Source organism: Eublepharis macularius, chromosome 2 (genome assembly GCF_028583425.1).
Source record: "Eublepharis macularius isolate TG4126 chromosome 2, MPM_Emac_v1.0, whole genome shotgun sequence".
NCBI lineage: Eukaryota > Metazoa > Chordata > Lepidosauria > Squamata > Eublepharidae > Eublepharis > Eublepharis macularius.
In genome coordinates, this window is record NC_072791.1 from 20,410,154 (window position 1) to 20,430,745 (window position 20,592).

Below are 20,592 nucleotides of genomic sequence, written 5' to 3' on the forward strand. Positions count from 1 at the left end.
ATGGTCACATGGCTGGTGGCCCCGCCCCCTGATCTCCAGACAGAGAGGAGTTGAGATTGCCCTCCGGAGGGCGATCTAAACTCCCTTCTGTCTGGAGATCAGGAGGCGGGGCCACCAGCCATGTAACCATTTTTTCTAAGGGCAACCCACTGAGTTCCACCACCTCTTTTCCCAGAAAAAAAGCCCTGGTGCCGGCCCTCTGTTGATGGAACTCCCTACTTGAGGGATGGTCATCTAGCACCATCTTTAGGCATTGGGGAACATCTATCCTGTTGACCTGATCCATTGGTAGTTAAAGTTTTGCGTGCGTGCGTGCGTGGACGTAAAATCAGTAAAAATGAGGGTTTGCTGTTATATTTACTATTCTATGTGGAAAACAATAAAAATCTTAATATAAAACAAGAACACAGGTTTAAAAACATTATCCCCACAGAAGCCATCTGGTCTGTGGGGAGACATGACAAACATCCTTGAGACTTCAACTCGCGGCCTATAACACTGAAGAGCTGTGATCACCTTAAACCATGACTCCTTCCCTAAAGTTAGGGTTGTTTATTTGGAAATAGATAAAGTTTATTTATTAATAAAATATTAATAAATTAATATTTATTAATAAAGTTTATTTATTAATTAAAAACTTTATTTATTAAAAAAAACTATTGTAATTTATTTCTGGTTCTCGGTTAAATTAATGCAGATTTTTCAATGTCCGTTGAATGACCCTGACAGTGTTTTGTCACTTTCTGGGCATGGAGCAGGGGTCACTGAGTGTGTGTGTGTGGGGGGGGGGAGGTAGTTGTGAATTTCCTGCATTGTGCAGGGGGTTGGACTAGATGACCCTGGAGGTCCCTTCTAACCCTATGAGTCTATGACACATGCATTTGTGGGAATGTGGGGACTGTTGGATGTGTAAAACTGGTTTGCACTGTGGTTGTTTTTGCGTAGTGTAAGTCACTTTAAATGCCTCTTAGGGCGGACAGACAGCATATACACTTTTATAAATAGATAAATAAACATGCTGAGTGACTTGTTTCATTTTCTCTTGTTCACAGAGAACAAGATGCATATCCAAGATGCATATCAATCCCTCTACCCATCCCCAATTGTTTCTCCCAAACAGGGACCAAAAGAGACTTACAACTTTGTTCAGCTCTTCTCTGTTTTATCCTAACACCAACCCTGTGAGGTAGGTTAAGCTGAGAGCGATTGGTCCAAGCCCACCCAAATAAGCTTCCATGGCAGAATAAAGATTTGAAATTGGGTCTCCCAGATCCTAGTCCAACCCTCTAACCACTACAGATGAGGGGCAATCTTTTGCACACCTCCTTTACCCCATCCATCCATCCATCCATCCATCCATCCATCCATCCATCCACAGAGAGCCTGCCTGATGCATCTCTGTATGAGATTAATTTTGACCTCCCCTCCCTCCAAATCAGTCTGCTGGAGGAAGGAGTTTCTGCTACCTCTCTGCAATAGACGCGGTAGCCTCTTACCCAGATATGCAGCACAATGACCTGCCCTGAGAGGAGGAGTGCCCAGAACAGTGACTCTTGCAGAAACACAACGGGGGGGGGCAGAAGGTAGTTCTTAAACAAACCTTCTAGGGGTACGCAGGTGAACCGTGCCTCCGGCTTTAATTCAGAAATCAAGTGTGACTCAGCCATCAGAGATTTGGAAAACGTTGCCACAGAGGATGCTCAGAAATTCTTCCCACTCTAGTATGTGGTTTGGCTCACTTCACTGGAAGCTCTCGGCTCTGCTTGGTGGATCTTGTTTGTGCCTGATATTCTATCATGTGAATTGTGTGGGTTGGAGGGGGGTCCTGATGCGTGCAAATAATCCTGCCTTGGTTTCAGAAAGTAGATTTACAGCAAAGGGCGGGGGGGAAGGAGGTTAGATCGGGCTTCTTCCATTGCATGATCACTTCCTTGAGCAATCAAGCATTCCTGCTGGTTATCCTATGGACTGGGAGGTTCATCCCAATCCGTCTTTTCTCTGTTGATGGTACGTTCTAACCTGAAGAAGCAGAGGTTAAAGGCCGATTCACCTGGCCAAAACCAGACAGGGGAATACAGCCAGGACTTGTTTTTGATCAGGAGAACTGGCCCTATATATCCTTACACTATAAAAAATAAATCTGTTAGGGTAAAGGGGTCTCGTCATTGTGGTACAAGACCAGACTGCATGGTCCTGCAAATTCATTCTTCCAACACTTTTACCTTAATTCTATGAACTGGCAGTATTTGCACAGCGAAGATATTTTTCTGCAGCACCTGTTTTATTATTTTTTTTACGGGTAGAATTAATTCCACAGCCCCCTTGCACCTGCAATGGTACTAGCTGAACTAATTCCACAGGTTTTCATTCATCCAATCCCACTTAAGAGCTTTGCAGTGAAGTATGTTGGCAGAGCAGGCCCGGAGCAATCATTACCGCCTCTGTGGAACCGACAACAGATTTAACTTGTCCCTCTCAACCTGACAACAGTGTAAACCAGAACCATAAGCACGGATTCATTTTCATTTTCCACCCTGCCCCCTCCCTTTCGGCAGCTTTAAAACAATCAAGTATCCCAGTAGGACTCTCTCGCGGGAGTGGTAAAGCAAAAGAATCTAAATAACAAACTCATGTGAAATTCCTCAGGCTGTCACTGGGTGCGGCTTAAATACACACACACACACAAACACACAGCTGTTTGCAGGAACATCTTACATAGGTGTGTTGGACGTGGGCCACCTCTGTTCAGCGGTGAGTCTGTTTGGATTTGCTCTAGGGAATTTTAAGAGATTATTGCAAAATTTCCTGCGAACAGCAAGGTGAGCCATCCAATTGTTATGGTGACAATTAAGATTTTGCTCCCAGTGACTTAACAGACCCGGTTCCACAATGCAAAATATTTATCCAGGAGACCTGTGACAGTTGAGGCCAGAATACTCACTAAAGGCACCCAGCACAATTGTTAAGGAGAAAACGTTGCTTGCGCAGAATGCCGTTAACGTGGTGGTGGTGGTGGGGGAATACAACTGGCAGAAAACAGCGAACACTGATGGGACAGAAAGGTCCCCCGATATGCACAGTTTTAGACCAGTCCTAAAGCTGATAGGATAGATTTTTGGAAGATAAGACCATCAGTGGCTACTAGCCATGAGGATTAAAGGGAAAACAGTGTTGCACTTACCTGTAACTGTTGTTCATCTAGGTCTTAGCGCAGGCACACATTGGGACTGCGCATGCACAGGCCAGCTGCAGAGAAAGATTTTTCAAGCTCTCAGCGAGTAGCAGGCACTCCACTCTCGCAACATGCATGCGCGCGGGCTTCCCGCAGAATTCGGGTGTTGCTGGGCAGAGCGCCCCTGCTTCCTTCAGTTCCCCTAAGCCACCGGAGATAAGATACTCTCACACCGAGGTAGGAGGGAGGGAATGTGTGCCTGCACTAAGACCTAGATAAACAACAGTTACAGGTAAGTGCAGCACTGTTTTCATCGTCGGTCTTACATGCAGACCCACACAGGAAGTATAGCAAGCTACTCACCAATGGAGGAGAGTGTGAGATGTTAGTTAAAGAGGGAGTGAAGTACTGCTTTCCCCACTGATGCATCTCTTCTGGCATGTGTATCCACAGAATAATGTTTAATGAAAGTGCCTGCTGAGGACCATGTGGCAGCCTGGCAGATGTTAGTGAGTGGAGTTCCTCAGAGGAAGGTGGCCGATGAGGATTGTGCATTGGTCGAATGAGATTTGATCATCGCTGGACACGGTAACCTGGCCTGCTTATATGCTGCCTTGATTGCTGCCACGATCCATCTGGATATTGACTGATTTGCTGTGAGTAGGCCCCTTCATGGACACGCGTAGGAGAGGAAGAGACCCTTGGATTTTCTAAAGGCTTTGGTTCTATGCAGATAATAAAGTAATGCTCTTTTAATGTCGAGTGCGTGGAGTGATCTTTCAGACTCTGATGACGGATGGGGAAAAACTACCGGTGGAGTCACCTTCTGTTGGAGGTGAAACCTGGAGACTACATTGGGGAGAAATTCAAAGTTTGGGTGTAATATCGCCTTCTCATCAAAGAATTGTATAAAGGGGGAGTCCGAACAGAGTTATGCCAGTTCCCCCACCCTTCTAAGAGATGTAATGGCCACTAAGAAGACTACTTTCCACGAGAGTAGTGAGATATCGCAGTGGGCTCACGGTTGGAATGGGGATCCCGTTAGCTGAGCTAAGACCAGGGAGAGACTCCACTGGAGTACAGGAGGTGCTCTAGGGGGAAACATGTTATTGATCCCCTTGAGGAATTGCATGGAGGCATAGTGCGGAAACACTGTTCTCTTGTCTACAGGCTCATGGAACGCTGAAATGGTCGCTTAATGGACCTTAATGCAGGATGCAGCCAATCCTCGTTTCAATAGTTTTAACAGGTATTCAAATATAAGGTTCCGTGAACAGGTGAACGGAGACTGTTGTGTGGGGGCTACTCCTGTCACAAATCGGTTCCACTTACGGCTATACGCCGAACGAGTGGAAGCCTTATGTGCATTAAGCAACACCTGAGCTACTTCTGACGACAAAGAGGAGAGAGCTGAGGCTTCAAGAGCCATGCTGCGAGTCTAAGGGCGGGAACAGTCTGGTGTAGGATCTGGTCCCTGTGTAGGAGGTCTGGGGCCTGTGGAAGGTATCAGAAACATTAATTGGCCATCATCCATAGTGTTGGGAACCAGTCCCTGAGGGGCCAAAAGGGTGCGATGAGGATACAGTATGTGTTGAACTGGTGGATCCTGTTTAGTACTCTTGGTATCAGGGGTACTGGTGGCATAGTACAAGCCCTGATCCCAGTCTATCTGAAAAGCATCCCCTAAGGAGTTTGGGTCTGCACCCACTAGGGAGCAGAAGTTTCTGGCCTTGCAATTTGCCCCTGTGGCAAAAATGATCGGTGTCTGGGAATCCCCAGTCCTGAAAGATAGAGTAAAGGTAAGTGTTGTTGATTGACCACTCGTGTTGTGATGTGGACACTCTGCTGAGTGAATCCGCCATGCTGTTTGTAACTCCCGCTATGTGGATCGCTTGGGTGTGACATTGTTTTGGATCACCCAATGCCATAACTCTGTCACTTCTGCACAAAATGTGCGTGATGCAGTTCCTCCGTTTGTTGATGTAGAAGAGCACAGTAGTATTGTCCGTATGGACCTGCACTGTCTTCTCCTGCAGTGGATCTGCAAAGGAAAGGAGTATCGGATTGCTCTTAACTCTAGATCATTAATATGCATCCTAGATTCTGCGTAGGACAATTTCCCTTGCACTGAAAGGTTCCCACAATGTGACACATACACCCCAACCCAAGAGGGATGCGTCTGTGGTGATAGATATGTTGGGGAGTTGTGTTCCGAATGGTAACTCTTTAAGAAGGTTCGGTGAGGAGGCCCACCAAGTTAAGGAACTTAGGATAGCCCTGGTGATAGACAGCCTAATCTGCTGAGAAGTTGAAAGGGGGTTGAATCATTTGATGAACCAATTTTGCAATGGCCTCATTAAGAGGCGAGCATGAGGGATTACACTTGTAGTGGAGGCCATAAGGCCTAAAAGTCTCTGGGTAGGCAGGGCAGGTTGGAAGTGCATACTCTGAAAGCGCATAGCTAGTGTACTGATAAACCCTTGCCCTGTCCTCTGGTAAGGAGGCTGTTCCCAATATGGCGTCCAATCTAGCTCCAATGAATTGGATAGATTGGGCTGGAGACAGGGAAGATTTTTTCCAGTTGATCGCCAGACCTAGGAATGTTATCATCTGGGTTGTTAATTGGATGTGTTCCAAAAGCAGAGACCTGGACTAGGCCACTAGGAGCCAGTCATCTAGGTAAGGTTATATTGCACGTCCCTTTGTTCTAAGGAAGGCCACCACGACAGCCATACACTTTGAGGATAGGCCAAATGGCAATGTGGTGTATTGAAACACCTTTTCCTGGTAGAGAAAACAAAGGTATCTCCTATGGTCAGGGTGTATGTTGATATGGAAATAAGCATCTTTAAGATCTATTACAGCAAGCCAGTGTCCTGGTTTCAAGAATTGTATGACACCAGAGCATATGAAATTTCTCAGCTTTGATAAATTTACTTAACCTTCTGAGGTCCAGAATGGGGAGAGTACCCCTGTCTTTCTTTTCAACAAGAAAATATCGTAAGTAAAAATCCAACAGGGGCTCATTTTGTGGCACTTCTTGGATGGCCCCTTTGGCCAACAGCTCAACAATTGCTGAGTATAAGGCCTGTGCTGGGCAATTAGATTCACTGCCTGGGGGCGAAAGCGGAGGCAGTTCCAGAAGGTGTAGATGATACGCCAGGCTTATGATTTTGAGGACCCAAGAATCTGTGGTGACTTCTTCCCAGTTATGCAGGAAGGGTGCCAGTCTATCCTGAAAACATGGGGAAGCTGTTGGTTGTGGGGCGGTCATAATGGCTTTCATGATTGGGAAGCCTTTGGCGACTGTGGTTGTGGTTGTTTGGGGTGCTGTTTGCTGGAACGCTCCCCTGCAGATCTTTGGTAGAATGAGTAGGATCGGTATTGCTGATAATTGTACCTATTTTGTTGTTGTTAGTTGCCATATTTGCCCTGGTATTGATATCTAGACTACTGGTACTGCTGTTGTCGCTGAGCGGCTGCAATGACTCCCAGGGATCTGGCAGTCTAATAGTTCTTTTTCATTTGTTGTAATGCCTCATCCATCTTTTCCGAGAAGAGAGATTTCCCTTCAAATGGGAAGTCTATCTTCAACCTCTTATTGCTCAGTAGTGCAGTAGAACGCAGCCAAGAGTGGCGTCAAAGAACCATAGAGTCAGGGCTCATTTCGAGGGGGAACGCGCCGGAACTCAGTTCCGGCAGTTCCCCAAAGAGGTCACATGTCAGGTAGCCCCACCCACCTGACTCTCGGCCATTTTGGGCCTGTTGCAGCCTGGATTGGGGCCGAAACGGCCTGGATTGGGCCTCTGATGGGTGGTAGATCACTCTCCCACTCAGCAGCATCCCGATTCTAACCAGTTTGGGCCCCTTTTCGGCCATTTTCAGTCCCTTTTTGCCATTTTGGGACCAATTTCGGCCCTGAATGGCCAGGCTTGGGTCCAAAACAGCCAGGATAGATGATGTCATATGCAAATCAGTTATGCTAACGATACACTTCCTGTGATGTTAAGGGGCGTGGCATATGCTAATGAGTCCCTCCCGCTTTTTTTCTACGAAATGACCCCTGCATAGGGTTGACTATAGAATGAGCTGAGCAGTCAGCTGCATGTTTACCATCTGTCATTTGCTGCTTGGCCAGACATATTGTTTCACCTTGCAGTACTTTTAACAAGGGATTTCTTGTCTTCTGGTAGATCTTGAATATAGTGGGACAGGTGATCCCAGAGGAAGAGGTTATACGATCTCATGATCACTTAGTAGTCGGCGATGCAAAAGTTTAATGAAGCTTATGAATATAGCTTTCTTCCAAGAGTGTCTAGCTTGCGGCCCTCTCTATCCGCAGGGGATGAGTGGAATCCAAAACAAGTTTTAGGTTCGATCTTGTCTGCTACCAAAGAGGATGGTTGTGGGTGGTTGAATGGAAATGCACAATCTTGTTGCTTTGGTTTATATAGGTCCTCAATTCTGCGGGAGATAGCAGGCATGGATGCTGGCTTCTCCCTATTTCCATGAGCAATGACCAACAAGTCTTCGACTGCTAGGAAAGCTACTGAAGCCGGTGAGCCATTATACAGGGCTTGGAGCACTTTGCTCTTTGGTTTAGGTGTGGATGCCGAGACATCCAAGTCAAAGGCACATGCCATCCTTAACATTTGTTCTGAGAACAACTGATGATCCTATCTCAAAGGCAATGCAGTCTTCCCTCCAACCAATTCATCTGGGGATGGGTCAGATGCGATGTCTGATGCTCGTTTCGATTGTGATCTGTGGTCCTCCGCCTCTTCAAAACCAGAAGGAGGTGGTGATTGGTTTCGATGTCTGTGAACCAAGGACTCTGTAGGAACCGAGGACACTTTGGCGAGCGAAGGAGCATTTTGGAGCTATGAGAAAAATTCCTGCCAATTTGGAACCTGTGTGGCAGGTGTTGCCAAGGTGCAGGGGATGAAGGAGGCACTCCAGTAGAGAAGAATGGTCGGTTCCATGTTGCAGGTTGTGTATTCTGTGCAGGTTGGGTAAATGAGCTTGGGCCCGTTTGAGATCTGCTCGGAACCAACGGTGCCGAGACATTTGGTTCTGATTCATTGGATTTGGTAAGAAGGAAGCTCTAAACTCCTCCGTTGGACTGGGATCCTCTTCCTCCGCCTCATGGAAGTTCGGTGTAGGCGGTGGCGACGGGGCGGATGGCATTGAAAAGACCTATTCCTCTATCACCACTGAAGGGGTGGAAGCAAGTGACCGGTGATGTGGTCAAGATGGTGTTGATGCAGGTCGTTTAGGATGTTTCGATTTGGACTTGTATTTATTTGCAGTCAGTTCTGAGGACACTCGATCCTCTCTGTGGGGGGATTTGCGTTTGCCTGAAGTAGATTTGCACTTAGGCTGTTCGTTCTGCATGGGAGTACTTGTCTCGTCAGCTTTCTCCTCCTCGGCTTCACTGGGAACCCTTCCCTTTATAGTGTCTTTCCATCCCGGCCTTTCCCCAGGCCACCAATCGGTCCCTCCTAGTCCCTGTGCACCCCACCACCCGCATCTGTGTTGCCCTCCATGGGACTAGTCCTGGTTCTGCCCATCATTGGGAATCTCCCTCTGTCTCCCCCAGATTGGCGCCCAACGGGGAGCTCACTCTGGATTTCTCCTGCCTCTGCCCCCATCAGAGGGCCCCCTCTTGGCCTGCCTGGATGCGGTCGTTCCCAGGCATCTGCCTGGGTGGTCCTGCCTCTGCTGGCCTCGGTGGCATTCCTAGCCATGGCGGCGGTCCCACAACACGGTTCAGTGGGGCCAGGGATTGCCGCCACACTGCTGCGTGGATCAGCTGTCTAGCAGGCTTCGAGCTCTGCTGCTGCACTGCCGCGCCATCCAGCTGGGCCCTGGTGTCTTCCGGCCTCTGCTCCCATCTTTTCTCTCTGACCCTGCCCCACATTGCCCCCAAGCTGTGTAAGGGGGCTACGGCAGGAGAGACAGCAGACTGGGAGGCAGCAGGCTGGGTGGGGCGGGGGCTCCTGGCAGGGCTGGCGTCTGGCAGGTCTCAGTGCCAAGTCTGGAGCGGTTGAGGCTGGCTCCAGACACAGTGCTAGGAATCAACATCAGGAGAAAATCTTGTCCTCTGTGCTCTGTTTGTTTGCCCACCAGAAGATCTGGGTGGCCACTCTGTGAAACAGGATGGTGGACTAGATGGACCACAGGTGAGATCCAGTAGGACTCTGTCAGGGCTTGCCGCAGCTGCCGCTGGGCGTGGCACTGGGCAGTCTGCTCCTGACGTCACAGGGGGGCCAGGGACTCTGCAGGACCCTGCTCTGTGGAAGGAGGGGCGGTATACCTCACCCAGACTCCCTCTCAGTCCACTCGCTGGCCTGCTCAACCTGGCCTGCTTACCCTCTGCATCCTCCTTCATCTCCTCCTTCCAGAACTCTCCTCCAAGCCACCACCCTTGCATCCTACTGCTCTCACTCCACATCATCACTCCTCACTCACACCCACCACCTCAGAGCTCTTCCTAGCCACCTTATATAGGGCTTCCTTTCCCCGCCCTGCCCTCCTTCTAGGCTTGTTCCCTCTCCTGACTTGGCCCAGCTGTGCCTTCCCTCAGGTGTTTCCCTCCTACCACTAATCCCTTCTTGGCTTCCTTGCCTTGCTGGCAGGGTGGGGTTGAATGCGAGCCATCCCCAGCTGAGGTCTCTTTGGCCTTGCTCACGAGGAGCTGCCCCAGCCGGCTTCTGTGCTGCTGAGCCTGCCTGGCCTTGCTTGCGAGGAGCTGCCCTGGCCAGCTTTTGTGCTGCTGAGCCTGTCTGGCCTTGCTCGCGAGGAGCTGCCCTGACCAGCTTCTGTGCTGCCTGTTCATTGATGCTGGGAGGGGCTACCCATCTCCTCCCCCAGAATGCCTGTGGCAGCTCCACCTGGAGGGGCTTGGCTCCTAGCACCTCCTGAGCCAGGCTGCTGTCCTCTAGCCAGGGTGTGGCTCTGGGCTGTGGTGGCTGCTTCTCCTCCTTGGAAGGTAAGGGCTCTGTCTGGGCTGTTGCTGTGTCCCTGTTCCCCTTGCCTTGGCCCTTTTCCTCTAGCCTGCTTAGCCCCCTTTCTCCCCCATGGTGGGTGGGACTAGCTGGCTTCTCCCTTCTCCCTCCAGCCTTCTGAGGCTTTGGCCTTTTGCCCCTTCCCCCTGGAGTAGGCAGGGTCTGGCTCTGTTTGCCAGACAGAGCAGCTGAACTGCTGTCTCCCGGCTGCCCCCTGCCGCTGTCTGCCAGCAAGTCCGGGGGCTGGGCTGCTGACCCCGGACACACACCCCCTCTTAGCCTGGACGTTGGCTCGGGGGGGTCTGGCTCGAAGAGCCGTGACATGAAGTCCGCATCCCTATGGCTGGTCCCCCGGCGGTAGGTAATGGTGAACCGGTATGGCAGTAGAGACAGGTACCACCTCAGGATGCGAGGGTTGTGCTCTTTCATCCGGTGCATCCATTGGAGGGGTGCATGGTCTGTCACCAATGTAAAGGGGTTATTCGCCAGATAATACCGCAAAGCCCCCACGGCCCATTTGATGGCAAGGGCCTCCCTCTCAATGGTGGCATACTTCTGCTCTGCTGGCTGGAGCTTGCGGCTCAGGAACAAGACGGGCACCCTCCCTCCATCTTGCTCCTGCATCAGGACCGCCCCCAGGCCTGAGGCCGATGCGTCAGTTGCCAGTACGAAGGGTTTCTCAAAGTCCGGATTCCAGAGCTTGGTGGTGTCCGATAGTGCAGTGCGTAAGTCCTGGAAGGCAGCCTCCCGCTCCGGCGTCCAGCCGAGGCGACTAGGGCTGCCCTTCTTCAGACAGTCCGTCAGGGGGGCTGAGCGGGTCGCAAAATGGGGGATGAAGCGCCCGTAGTAGCCAAGAAGCCCCAGAAACCTCCTGAGCTGACGCTTGGTCTGTGGTTGGGGCACATCCCCTATGGAGGCCACCTTTTCAGGCGGGGGTCGGATCTGTCCACCTCCGATGACAAATCCCAGGTACTTGAGCTCCTGGAATCCCAAGTGGCTCTTCTTGGGGTTGGCCTTCAGCCCTGCCTTCTGGAGTGCGGTGAGGACTTTCTCCAGGTGCTGTAGGTGGGAGGGCCAGTCGGGACTGAAGATGACGATGTCATCAATGTAAGCCATTGCAAAGTCCCGACAGTCCCCCAGGACTTGATCCACCAGCCGCTGGAAGGTAGCCGCTGCCCCGTGGAGGCCAAAGGGCATGCGGCGGAACTGGAAGAGGCCCCGGGGGGTGGCAAAGGCCGTCTTCTCCCGGTCCTCCAGGCGCACTGGTACCTGCCAGTACCCTTTCGTCAGGTCGAGGGCGGACAAGTACCGGGCCGGCCCCAGTTGCCCCACTAGGACGTCCGCCCGCGGCATGGGGTATGCGTCGAACTTGGCCACTTTGTTCAGTTCCCGGTAGTCAATGCAGAAGCGAGTCGACCCGTCTGGCTTTGGCACCAACACGATGGGGCTGCGCCATTCACTTCGGGACGGTTCAATCACCCCCAGGCGCAGCATTTCCTCCGTCTCCCGATCCACCGCCTCCCACTGCTTCCGGGGGATGGGTCGCCAGGTTGCCCGTGCAGATTGCCCCGGCTGGGTGGGGATGGCATGGTGCACCAGGTTCGTGACCCCGGGGCGTCTTGAAAAGACCCCGGGCGCTTGCTTCCACAGGGCCTGTAGCTGGGCCTTCTGTGCAGGGTTGAGCTGTGGATCCACCTTCGGCTCCTCGAACTCCGGGGCGTCAGCGGTCCATGGCAGCTCGCTGTCTGGGAGGTCTAAGGGGTCTTCGGCCAAGGCGCACCCATCCTCTGGCCGCTCATGCCACCGCTTGAGCAGGTTCACGTGCAGGGTTCTCCGTCGGCGTCGGCCTGGCCCGCACTGCAGCTCATAGGTGGTGGGGCCCAGCACCCTCCGAATTTGGTAAGGGCCCCTCCATGGGTCCCCCTCCTCCCGTGGGAACACCGAGTGGTGTACCAGGACCTTCTCTCCGACTTGGAAGGTCCTCATCCTTGCGCCCCGGTCATAGGCCGCCTTCTGCTTTGTCTGGGCGTGGGTGAGCTGGCGGTTGGCCTCAGCCTGGGACTGCTGCACCCGCCCACGGAGCTGGCTCATGTACTCCGGTATGGGGGGAGCAGGGCTGCTGGTGCGGGGACCCCACTGTTCCGCCAGCCGAGAGAGCATCCCCCGCGGCTTGCGCCCGTACAGCAGTTCAAAGGGGCTAAAGCCAGTGGACGCCTGCGGGGTCTCCCTAAGGGCGAACATGAGGGGGTCGATGTATAGGTCCCACTGTCGAGGCTTGTCCCGTGTCATCTTCCTCAAGGCTTCCTTGACGGTCTGGTTCAGACGCTCTGCCAAACCGTCAGTCTGAGGGTGATATGCCGAGGTGAACACCTGCCGGATCCCCAAATTCTGGCAGAGTTGACGCATGGCTTTGGCCCGGAACGGCCCCCCCCGGTCTGTCAAGATTTCATCAGGCAGTCCCACCATGGCAAAAAGCTTGGACAGGGCTCGTATCATCCCCGGGGTCTGCATCGTCTTAAGCGGGATGACCTCAGGGAATCGTGTAGCATAGTCCACAATCACCAGGGCAAAGCGGTGGCCCCGGGGCGTGCGTGGCAGTGGGCCGATAAAGTCCATCGCGATGCGCTGGAAGGGCGTCTCCATGACGGGCAGCGGGGAGAGGGGGGCCTTTGGTGGGCGCCGGGCTGCCACCCGCTGACAGGTGGGGCACGAGCGGCAGTGGGCCTTCACGTCCGCGTTCACAGAGGGCCAGAAGAACTGCTCGAGGATCTTCTTCAGGGTCTTGTGGTGCCCCACATGCCCGGCCCAAGCGTGTTCATGGGCCGTGCGGAGGACTTCTGCCCGGTAAGCTGCCGGCACCAGTAGCTGGCGGATCTCTCCCTGGCCGTTTGGGGCACGGGCTAGGCGGACCCACACCCCTCCTTGCTTCTCAATGCGGGGAAGCCGTTGGGACCTCCGCTCATCCTGCACTCGGTCCTCTTCACGAGCTGCTGTCTCCCGCAAGCGCTGTAAGGACTCATCTGCCCCTTGGGCCTCGCAGAAGGGGCGGTCGGCCAGGGGTTCCGCTGGTTCCTTGGCCTGCGGGCCTGCTCCTGGTCTGGTAGAGGGACCCTCATCCGGGTCGGGGGCCTCCTCTACTTGCAGCGCTGGGGCAACCTGTGGGTTTGCCAGTCCCTCGGCTGCCTCCCTAAGTAGCCTGGAGAACCCCGGGGCATCTCTCCCCAGCAGCATAGGGAGCGGTAAGTGGGCTACCTTGGCCACTTCCAGGCGGCGGAGCGCTCCCAGGTATTCCACTGTGATCCAGACCATAGGGTACGGCTGGGTGCGGCCCATCACGTCTGTCACCGGGACCCAGCGATGCACTGGGGTGTCAGCTGGGATAAGTTGGGAACGAATTGCTGATACTGCGCTCCCTGAGTCCAATAGGGCTTGTAGGGTCTGCCGTCCTATTCTCACGGTGGCGCACAGCCCCTGCACCGCCTTGCCGGCTGGTGGGTTAATTTCCCACGCGAATGCGCATACCACTGGTGGAGTGGCTGTGGGGGCGCAGGCTTGTATCTGGTGTTCCACCGCCTGTGCTAGCTTCACCTGAGCTGCTTGGAAGGTTGCCTCCAGCTTCCTCCACACCTCATCCAGGTGTGCCTCTAGCCATGGTCTGAGCTCTGTAGTGGCATTGGGATGCATCCCCTCGCCTGGCGCCTGCGTTGGAACGACCTTCCCCGTACGGGCCACCAACTTGTCAGGGCTTGCCGCAGCTGCCGCTGGGCGTGGCACTGGGCAGTCTGCTCCTGACGTCACAGGGGGGCCAGGGACTCTGCAGGACCCTGCTCTGTGGAAGGAGGGGCGGTATACCTCACCCAGACTCCCTCTCAGTCCACTCGCTGGCCTGCTCAACCTGGCCTGCTTACCCTCTGCATCCTCCTTCATCTCCTCCTTCCAGAACTCTCCTCCAAGCCACCACCCTTGCATCCTACTGCTCTCACTCCACATCATCACTCCTCACTCACACCCACCACCTCAGAGCTCTTCCTAGCCACCTTATATAGGGCTTCCTTTCCCCGCCCTGCCCTCCTTCTAGGCTTGTTCCCTCTCCTGACTTGGCCCAGCTGTGCCTTCCCTCAGGTGTTTCCCTCCTACCACTAATCCCTTCTTGGCTTCCTTGCCTTGCTGGCAGGGTGGGGTTGAATGCGAGCCATCCCCAGCTGAGGTCTCTTTGGCCTTGCTCACGAGGAGCTGCCCCAGCCGGCTTCTGTGCTGCTGAGCCTGCCTGGCCTTGCTTGCGAGGAGCTGCCCTGGCCAGCTTTTGTGCTGCTGAGCCTGTCTGGCCTTGCTCGCGAGGAGCTGCCCTGACCAGCTTCTGTGCTGCCTGTTCATTGATGCTGGGAGGGGCTACCCATCTCCTCCCCCAGAATGCCTGTGGCAGCTCCACCTGGAGGGGCTTGGCTCCTAGCACCTCCTGAGCCAGGCTGCTGTCCTCTAGCCAGGGTGTGGCTCTGGGCTGTGGTGGCTGCTTCTCCTCCTTGGAAGGTAAGGGCTCTGTCTGGGCTGTTGCTGTGTCCCTGTTCCCCTTGCCTTGGCCCTTTTCCTCTAGCCTGCTTAGCCCCCTTTCTCCCCCATGGTGGGTGGGACTAGCTGGCTTCTCCCTGCTCCCTCCAGCCTTCTGAGGCTTTGGCCTTTTGCCCCTTCCCCCTGGAGTAGGCAGGGTCTGGCTCTGTTTGCCAGACAGAGCAGCTGAACTGCTGTCTCCCGGCTGCCCCCTGCCGCTGTCTGCCAGCAAGTCCGGGGGCTGGGCTGCTGACCCCGGACAGACTCTTCTTATGTTTTTGTGGCATAGCTGCTGGGAAAAGGTTTTTATATTTCTTCCTTAAAACAAAAACTTACCAGATCAAGAAACGAGAAATTTGATAAATGCATTTTCCCCCCATAACTGATTCTCACTGTTAGGATGAGAATCTTTGCAGAATTCAGAGTTCATAGACAAGATCAAGGAGAAGAAGAATGAAATAACTATTTGGTCAAATGCCGTAGCGGAGAGAGGCTACGCATCTTTACAGACAGAAGGAAAAAGAGAGTCTTGGATGGGGGCACATGGATAGAATATGAGCAGAAGGAAGTCTCTGGAAGTCTCCTAGGTTCAGAGATTTTCATAGATGTATCTGGGATTTATATACCCCATGAAGCTTTATGCTGGACAGCAAGATTGCACATCCCATTGAGCCCAGTCAAAGCTTTTCCTGGCTATCTTCCAAATCTTCTCTTCAGAAAAACGTCACAGCAGTAAATTTTTAGCCACGTCAGAAGATCCACAGAACATCTACCTAGCATTTGTGTTTCCTCGTCATGGCAGTATCGGGCTTGAAGGTATTCAGTGGAACTGGGTTTCTATAAAGTGGCAGAGGTGAGGCTCTCCCAAGCAGCCCATACAAAATACCTTTTTAAATAATTACCTGAATTTGATGGCATTCATCAGGGGGGTTGCTCCAAATCGGTCTTTTGCATACACAGTTGCTCCAGACTCAAGTAGGTAGGTGACTAGCTCCAGATTGCCCTCACAGGATGCGACATGAAGTGGCGTGCGCCCATCGTAATCTCCAGAGCTCAAATTTCCACCCTGTTTGTTTAAAGAAGCATCCTTAAAAATAACACTCATACATGAAAACAAAGGCTTCATATACACGCTCATAACACCTTGGTCAATCAAGGGTTTGGCCAAGCACAGGCCTGTTGTCTTGTAACAATCTATAGGTTCGAGCACAGGATGCCCTATTGAGGTTGCCTTCTGTGTGCCCATCTGAGCCAATTAAGCCACGGAGATACCTTCTAGCTGCATTTCCAGGTTAACTGTTTGAGAAGACTCCCTGTTGAAAGACTAGATCTGGGGTTTTTTAGTCTCTCTTTACAACTAGAGGCTGGATGGCACCAAGTAATCTCCAGTGAAAAGGCACTTGAGATATATCAGCAGGGTTGGGGAGGGAGCTATAAAATCTATTAATTAAGTGTCTTTTACCATATTCTGTAAAGCTTTCAAGGCATCTAAGTCACCAGTTTTTGCAGCCGCACAGGCCAAAGCAGGAGTCAACGCATCCCTAACAGCCTCTAGCTCCTGAAAAAGTAAGAACAACCTATTAGCAGTGAATATCTATTCCATTTATAATTTTATCTACTCATGTCTACATGTAGCACAAGCACCTATGTTTGTGACATACAGTGGACAGCATTACAGCACAATAAGAGGTTTATAAAATTATGCATGTGATAGAAAGAGTGGACAAAAAGGACTTTTTCTCCCTCTTCCAAAATACTAGAACTTCGAGGCATCCAATGAGGTTGAGGGGCAGTAGATTCAGGATGGACAAAACATTTCTTTACACAATGAGTTATTAAAATGTGGAATTTGCTGCCAGAAGATATAGTGATGGTCTCGGGCTTCAGGCATAGACAGGTTTAAAAGGGGATTAGACAGATTCTTGGAAGATAGGTCTATCAGTGGCTGCTAACCATGGTAACTAAAAGGCATTGCCACATTCAGAGGCAGTGAACATCTCAATACCAGTGCCAGAAGGCAACTTCAGGCGGAGCCTCGGCCTCTACACCCTATTGTTGGCCCTTCAGAGTAACTGCCTGGCCACTGCGTGAGACTGGATATTGCGCTACATGGACCATTAGCCTGATCCAGCAGTACTTTACTCGGTGCCTTTCTAATCTCTTCCAATGCCATGAAAACATAAAAATAATCTCTAATCCAATTATGTATTTGAATTATTTTAGCAATTGTCAAATGTGCATGATTATGCAGCATTATCAGTGTGCCTTTTAAGTATCTTATATTAACTTGGTCTTGAATCCTTAAGAAACAGCAGGTTAAAAAAAAAAGCTGGAAGTAACCAACGAAAGACATTCATTGGAGTCACGAAAAAGCTTCAATTCGTTTGTGCTGTCAACTCTATCTGCAGAATGCTGTAAATGATCTGCACAAATTCCCCCTCTTTTCAAACTCTGTATTTTGCAATGGGTTTTCTGCTCTAACAAACGCCATTTGAACAGGTACCTCCTTGCGGCTGATACACAGGTATTTTGAAATCCCTTGAATAAATTTGCTGTCTTTGAGCGTGATTCGCGTTCCTATGGGCACAACAGTTATCTCCCCTCTTAGATTCTCATTCAGCATCTGGGGGAAAAAAAAGCAGAAATAAACAACCAAGCTGTGAGAGCAGCTAAGGGGATCCAGTATTGATTCTGAAAGGTATACAATACAATCCCATCCAAAGTTACTCCAAACTAAACCCACTGAAATCAATGAGTTCAGACTGGAGTGACTCTGCATAGGATTGTATTGTTACTAATGTGGAGTAAAAGGCATATAAAAAGCCCCCGATAATCAGATCATGAAAAAGCATACAGGATCTTCAAAGTGCTCAGTGGTTTCTACAGGGTTAAAAAAGAATGAGATCCTTAGTGCGTGCGCATGTGCCATCAAATCCACAACAGACTTATAGCAACCCTAGCAAGGGGCTTTCAAGGCAAGAGAGAAGCAGAGGTGGTCTGCCATTGCCTTCCTCTGCAGAGTCTTCCTTGGGGATCACCCACCCAAGTACTGAACCTGCTTAGCTTCTGAGATCTGACAAGATCGGGCTAGACCATGCAGCCTCTCCTCCCAACATTCTTCGTACTAACTGCTTAACAGAGCCAATCCCCCTTTAGATCAACTACTGTCCTTTACACTAGAATGTTAACTAGGAGAAGGCGTAACTCTGAGGAAAAGCATACGTTGTGCATGCAGAAGGGCCCAGGTTGAGTCACTGACGTCTCCAGCAGCAAGTGCTGGGAAAGTTTTTATCTTCAATAACTTTCCAGTGTAAACGAAAGACAAGTTAAATCAGAAAGACGGGGCAGGGTTTAGTCGAAAAGCACTTGCATGCCAAAGGACTCAGCCCCAGGAATCACCAGATAAGATCCCTGGTGGCAGGTGCCAGGAAAGACCTTCTTCCTCATATCACACACTCACTCTACACATTACTTCTTTAACGGGTTCTGCACAGAGCCAAACTGTGGTCTGCACAGACACACATCACCTCGGGGATTGGCTTTAAAAAAAAAAAAAGTTTGCAAATAGCTCAGAAAGCTGCTGCTGGGAGAGGGAAAGTTCCTGCCTTTCTCCCAAGCTTCCCCCCCCCATAAAAAAGCAGTGTGGAGGGGGGACATTTCCCCATTTCTGCTGCTCTGCGTGGAGGTATCGTGTGCACGTGCAGCAGCAGAAAGGGGGAAACTCTCCTTCCCTGCACTGTGTCTGCATGGGGTAAAAAAACTTGGGAGAAAGCCAGGAGCTTCCCCTCCCCCAGCGGCAGCTTTCTGAGCCTATTTGCATACTGTGTTTTTTTTTAGAAGCCAATCCCCAAAGTGACGTGTATCTGTGCACAGTTTGTCTCCGTGCAGAACTTGTAAAAGCAATAACTTGTAGAGTGACTGACAGAGAGCTGCTGCTACCCAGAGTAGAAAATTCTGAGCCAGTTGGGACAATGGTCTAACTCGGGATAAGGCAGCTTCGTATGTTCAAAGATACCTCAAAACACATTAGAAAAGGAAACAGGGAATACTGTGTGGAACGCTGGGACTTGATTGCAACATTTGATCGTGTCCTATTTTTAAAAAAGGAGACTACTTTCCACAAGTTTTGAAAAACCCTCAAAAGCAAGTCACGTTATGTTTTCCCCCCAGATCTTCACAATCAAATGCATACTGCAAGTTCTATGCTAGGAACATAATCTTGTGTGGGCCTGATTCAGATTGAGATTGTGGCATGCGAGGAAAGTGAACTTAAACTTTCCCCCCTGCATTGTTTTGCCTACTTGAAATGGCCCCTACTTGAAATGGCCAATGCTGTTTGCCTCGTTGGGGAGCCACTTGCCCTGATGGGGTACACTTAGGTTTCCCCAGTGGGACAAACACTCCCTGGGTCATTTCAGGTTGGGAAAACGATGTGAGGAGAGGTTGACGCCCCCTCTCCTCATGCATCATGGCCCCAACACAAATCTGCCCTTCGTGTCATAGAATCATAGAGTTGGAAGGGGTCTTACGGACCATCTAGTCCAACCCCCCTGCCCAAGGGTGGAACATCCTAAAGCATCCATGACAAGCATTCATCCAGCTGCTCCTCGAAGACTGCCGATGAGACCAGGCTGGAGTCAGCACATGGTGAGCTGGGTCAGCTGCCCGGGCCCGTGGATTCTGGTGGGGCCCCACTGCTGCTGATCCCCCTACCCATGCATCTCCTCTGATACCTTCCCTCACACTGCTCCTCTGCTTGCTTGTGAGTGCTTTGTCACCTCTGCTCCTAGCTGCATACGATGCCTAACATAGCTGGAGAAGGGCATGTGGGTGGATGCACAAAGTCACGGCAGTGGCAGTCCAACTGCACCCACCAGCCAGCACCGGGGAAAGGGTATGCCGGTAGGGTGGCCAGCTGTGACTGCAGGTGGTGGGAAAGCTTGCAAGTGGGCCAGGGGGGGCATGAAGGCGTGACGGCAAGCAGGAGAGCCTAGTAGTGGGCCTCGGGCAGCCCTGAGACCTCTCTGCCCAGGGCGCCTCAAAACCTGGAATCAGCCCTGGAAAGATGCTGCGCAGGAAAACTGGTTTCCAGAAAGAAAAATGATAAGTTCTGCTGCACACGCGTGCACACACACACGTGTCCATCATGAGTCTTGCTGGGCTCGAGGGTTCACGGTTTTTGTAACATAGGATTGCTTTCTTAGAGAGGGTGAGCCTGGGAACACACTTGGTGGTGATAACCATCTGGAAATACGGCTGCACAACATGAAGAGAGCAAGGAGCGTTGTGGGAAGGAAAGCTCCCCCCAGAGTGAGTAGTGTTTAGGCACGCCTTTTTAAAAAAACAGAAAAAAGGGAAACACTGTAGGTGTTAAGAGATGGGAGTAGTTCATTGCTCCTCTCAGGGGAGCAAAGACACCAACTTGCTAGGCAGGGACATGTTCTCATGTGGTTAGTATATGATTTAGGAGGAGAGGCATTCCCCCACCCCCACCAGTTCCCCATCCTTGATGTTCCAGACCCGCATGGAGTGATTCATCAGGAGCATTTCTTTTTCCGTTTACTATATGAAAAACTAACCCACCGCACATCCTCCTAAAACGTGTTTTGTTTTTACATTTAACCTTGAATACATTCAGCGGCTGTCCTTTTAACCTGGAGGCACAGGGGCAAGTTCTGAAACACCATTTTAGCACACATAATTATCACAAGCCACACAGCCCCTATAAAGAGGCCCCGCCAATCCCCTTGTGAACCACCCAGTAGTTGAGGAATGGGCAGGCAATCATGGGTTAACACAAATGATGAGGTGTGCAAGAGGGAAGGACTCACAATCCTCTGTGCCACGGGGCGTCTTTCTTTGCTTCCT

At 51.4% G+C, this 20,592-nt stretch overlaps 1 protein-coding gene across 3 annotated transcripts in view; it reads right to left on the bottom strand.

Annotated features, from left to right (window-relative positions):
• ASPG (asparaginase) overlaps positions 1-20,592 on the bottom strand; it is a 97,028-nt gene that overhangs the window by 31,868 nt on the left and 44,568 nt on the right. For all 3 annotated transcript variants that reach the window (XM_054970212.1, XM_054970214.1, XM_054970215.1), the window contains exons 10-12: positions 17,228-17,347; positions 16,187-16,282; positions 15,627-15,790 (exon numbers count right to left, since the gene is read on the bottom strand). In XM_054970212.1, coding sequence (XP_054826187.1) covers positions 15,627-15,790; positions 16,187-16,282; positions 17,228-17,347 — 380 coding nt within the window. The remainder of the gene's footprint in view (positions 1-15,626; positions 15,791-16,186; positions 16,283-17,227; positions 17,348-20,592) is intronic.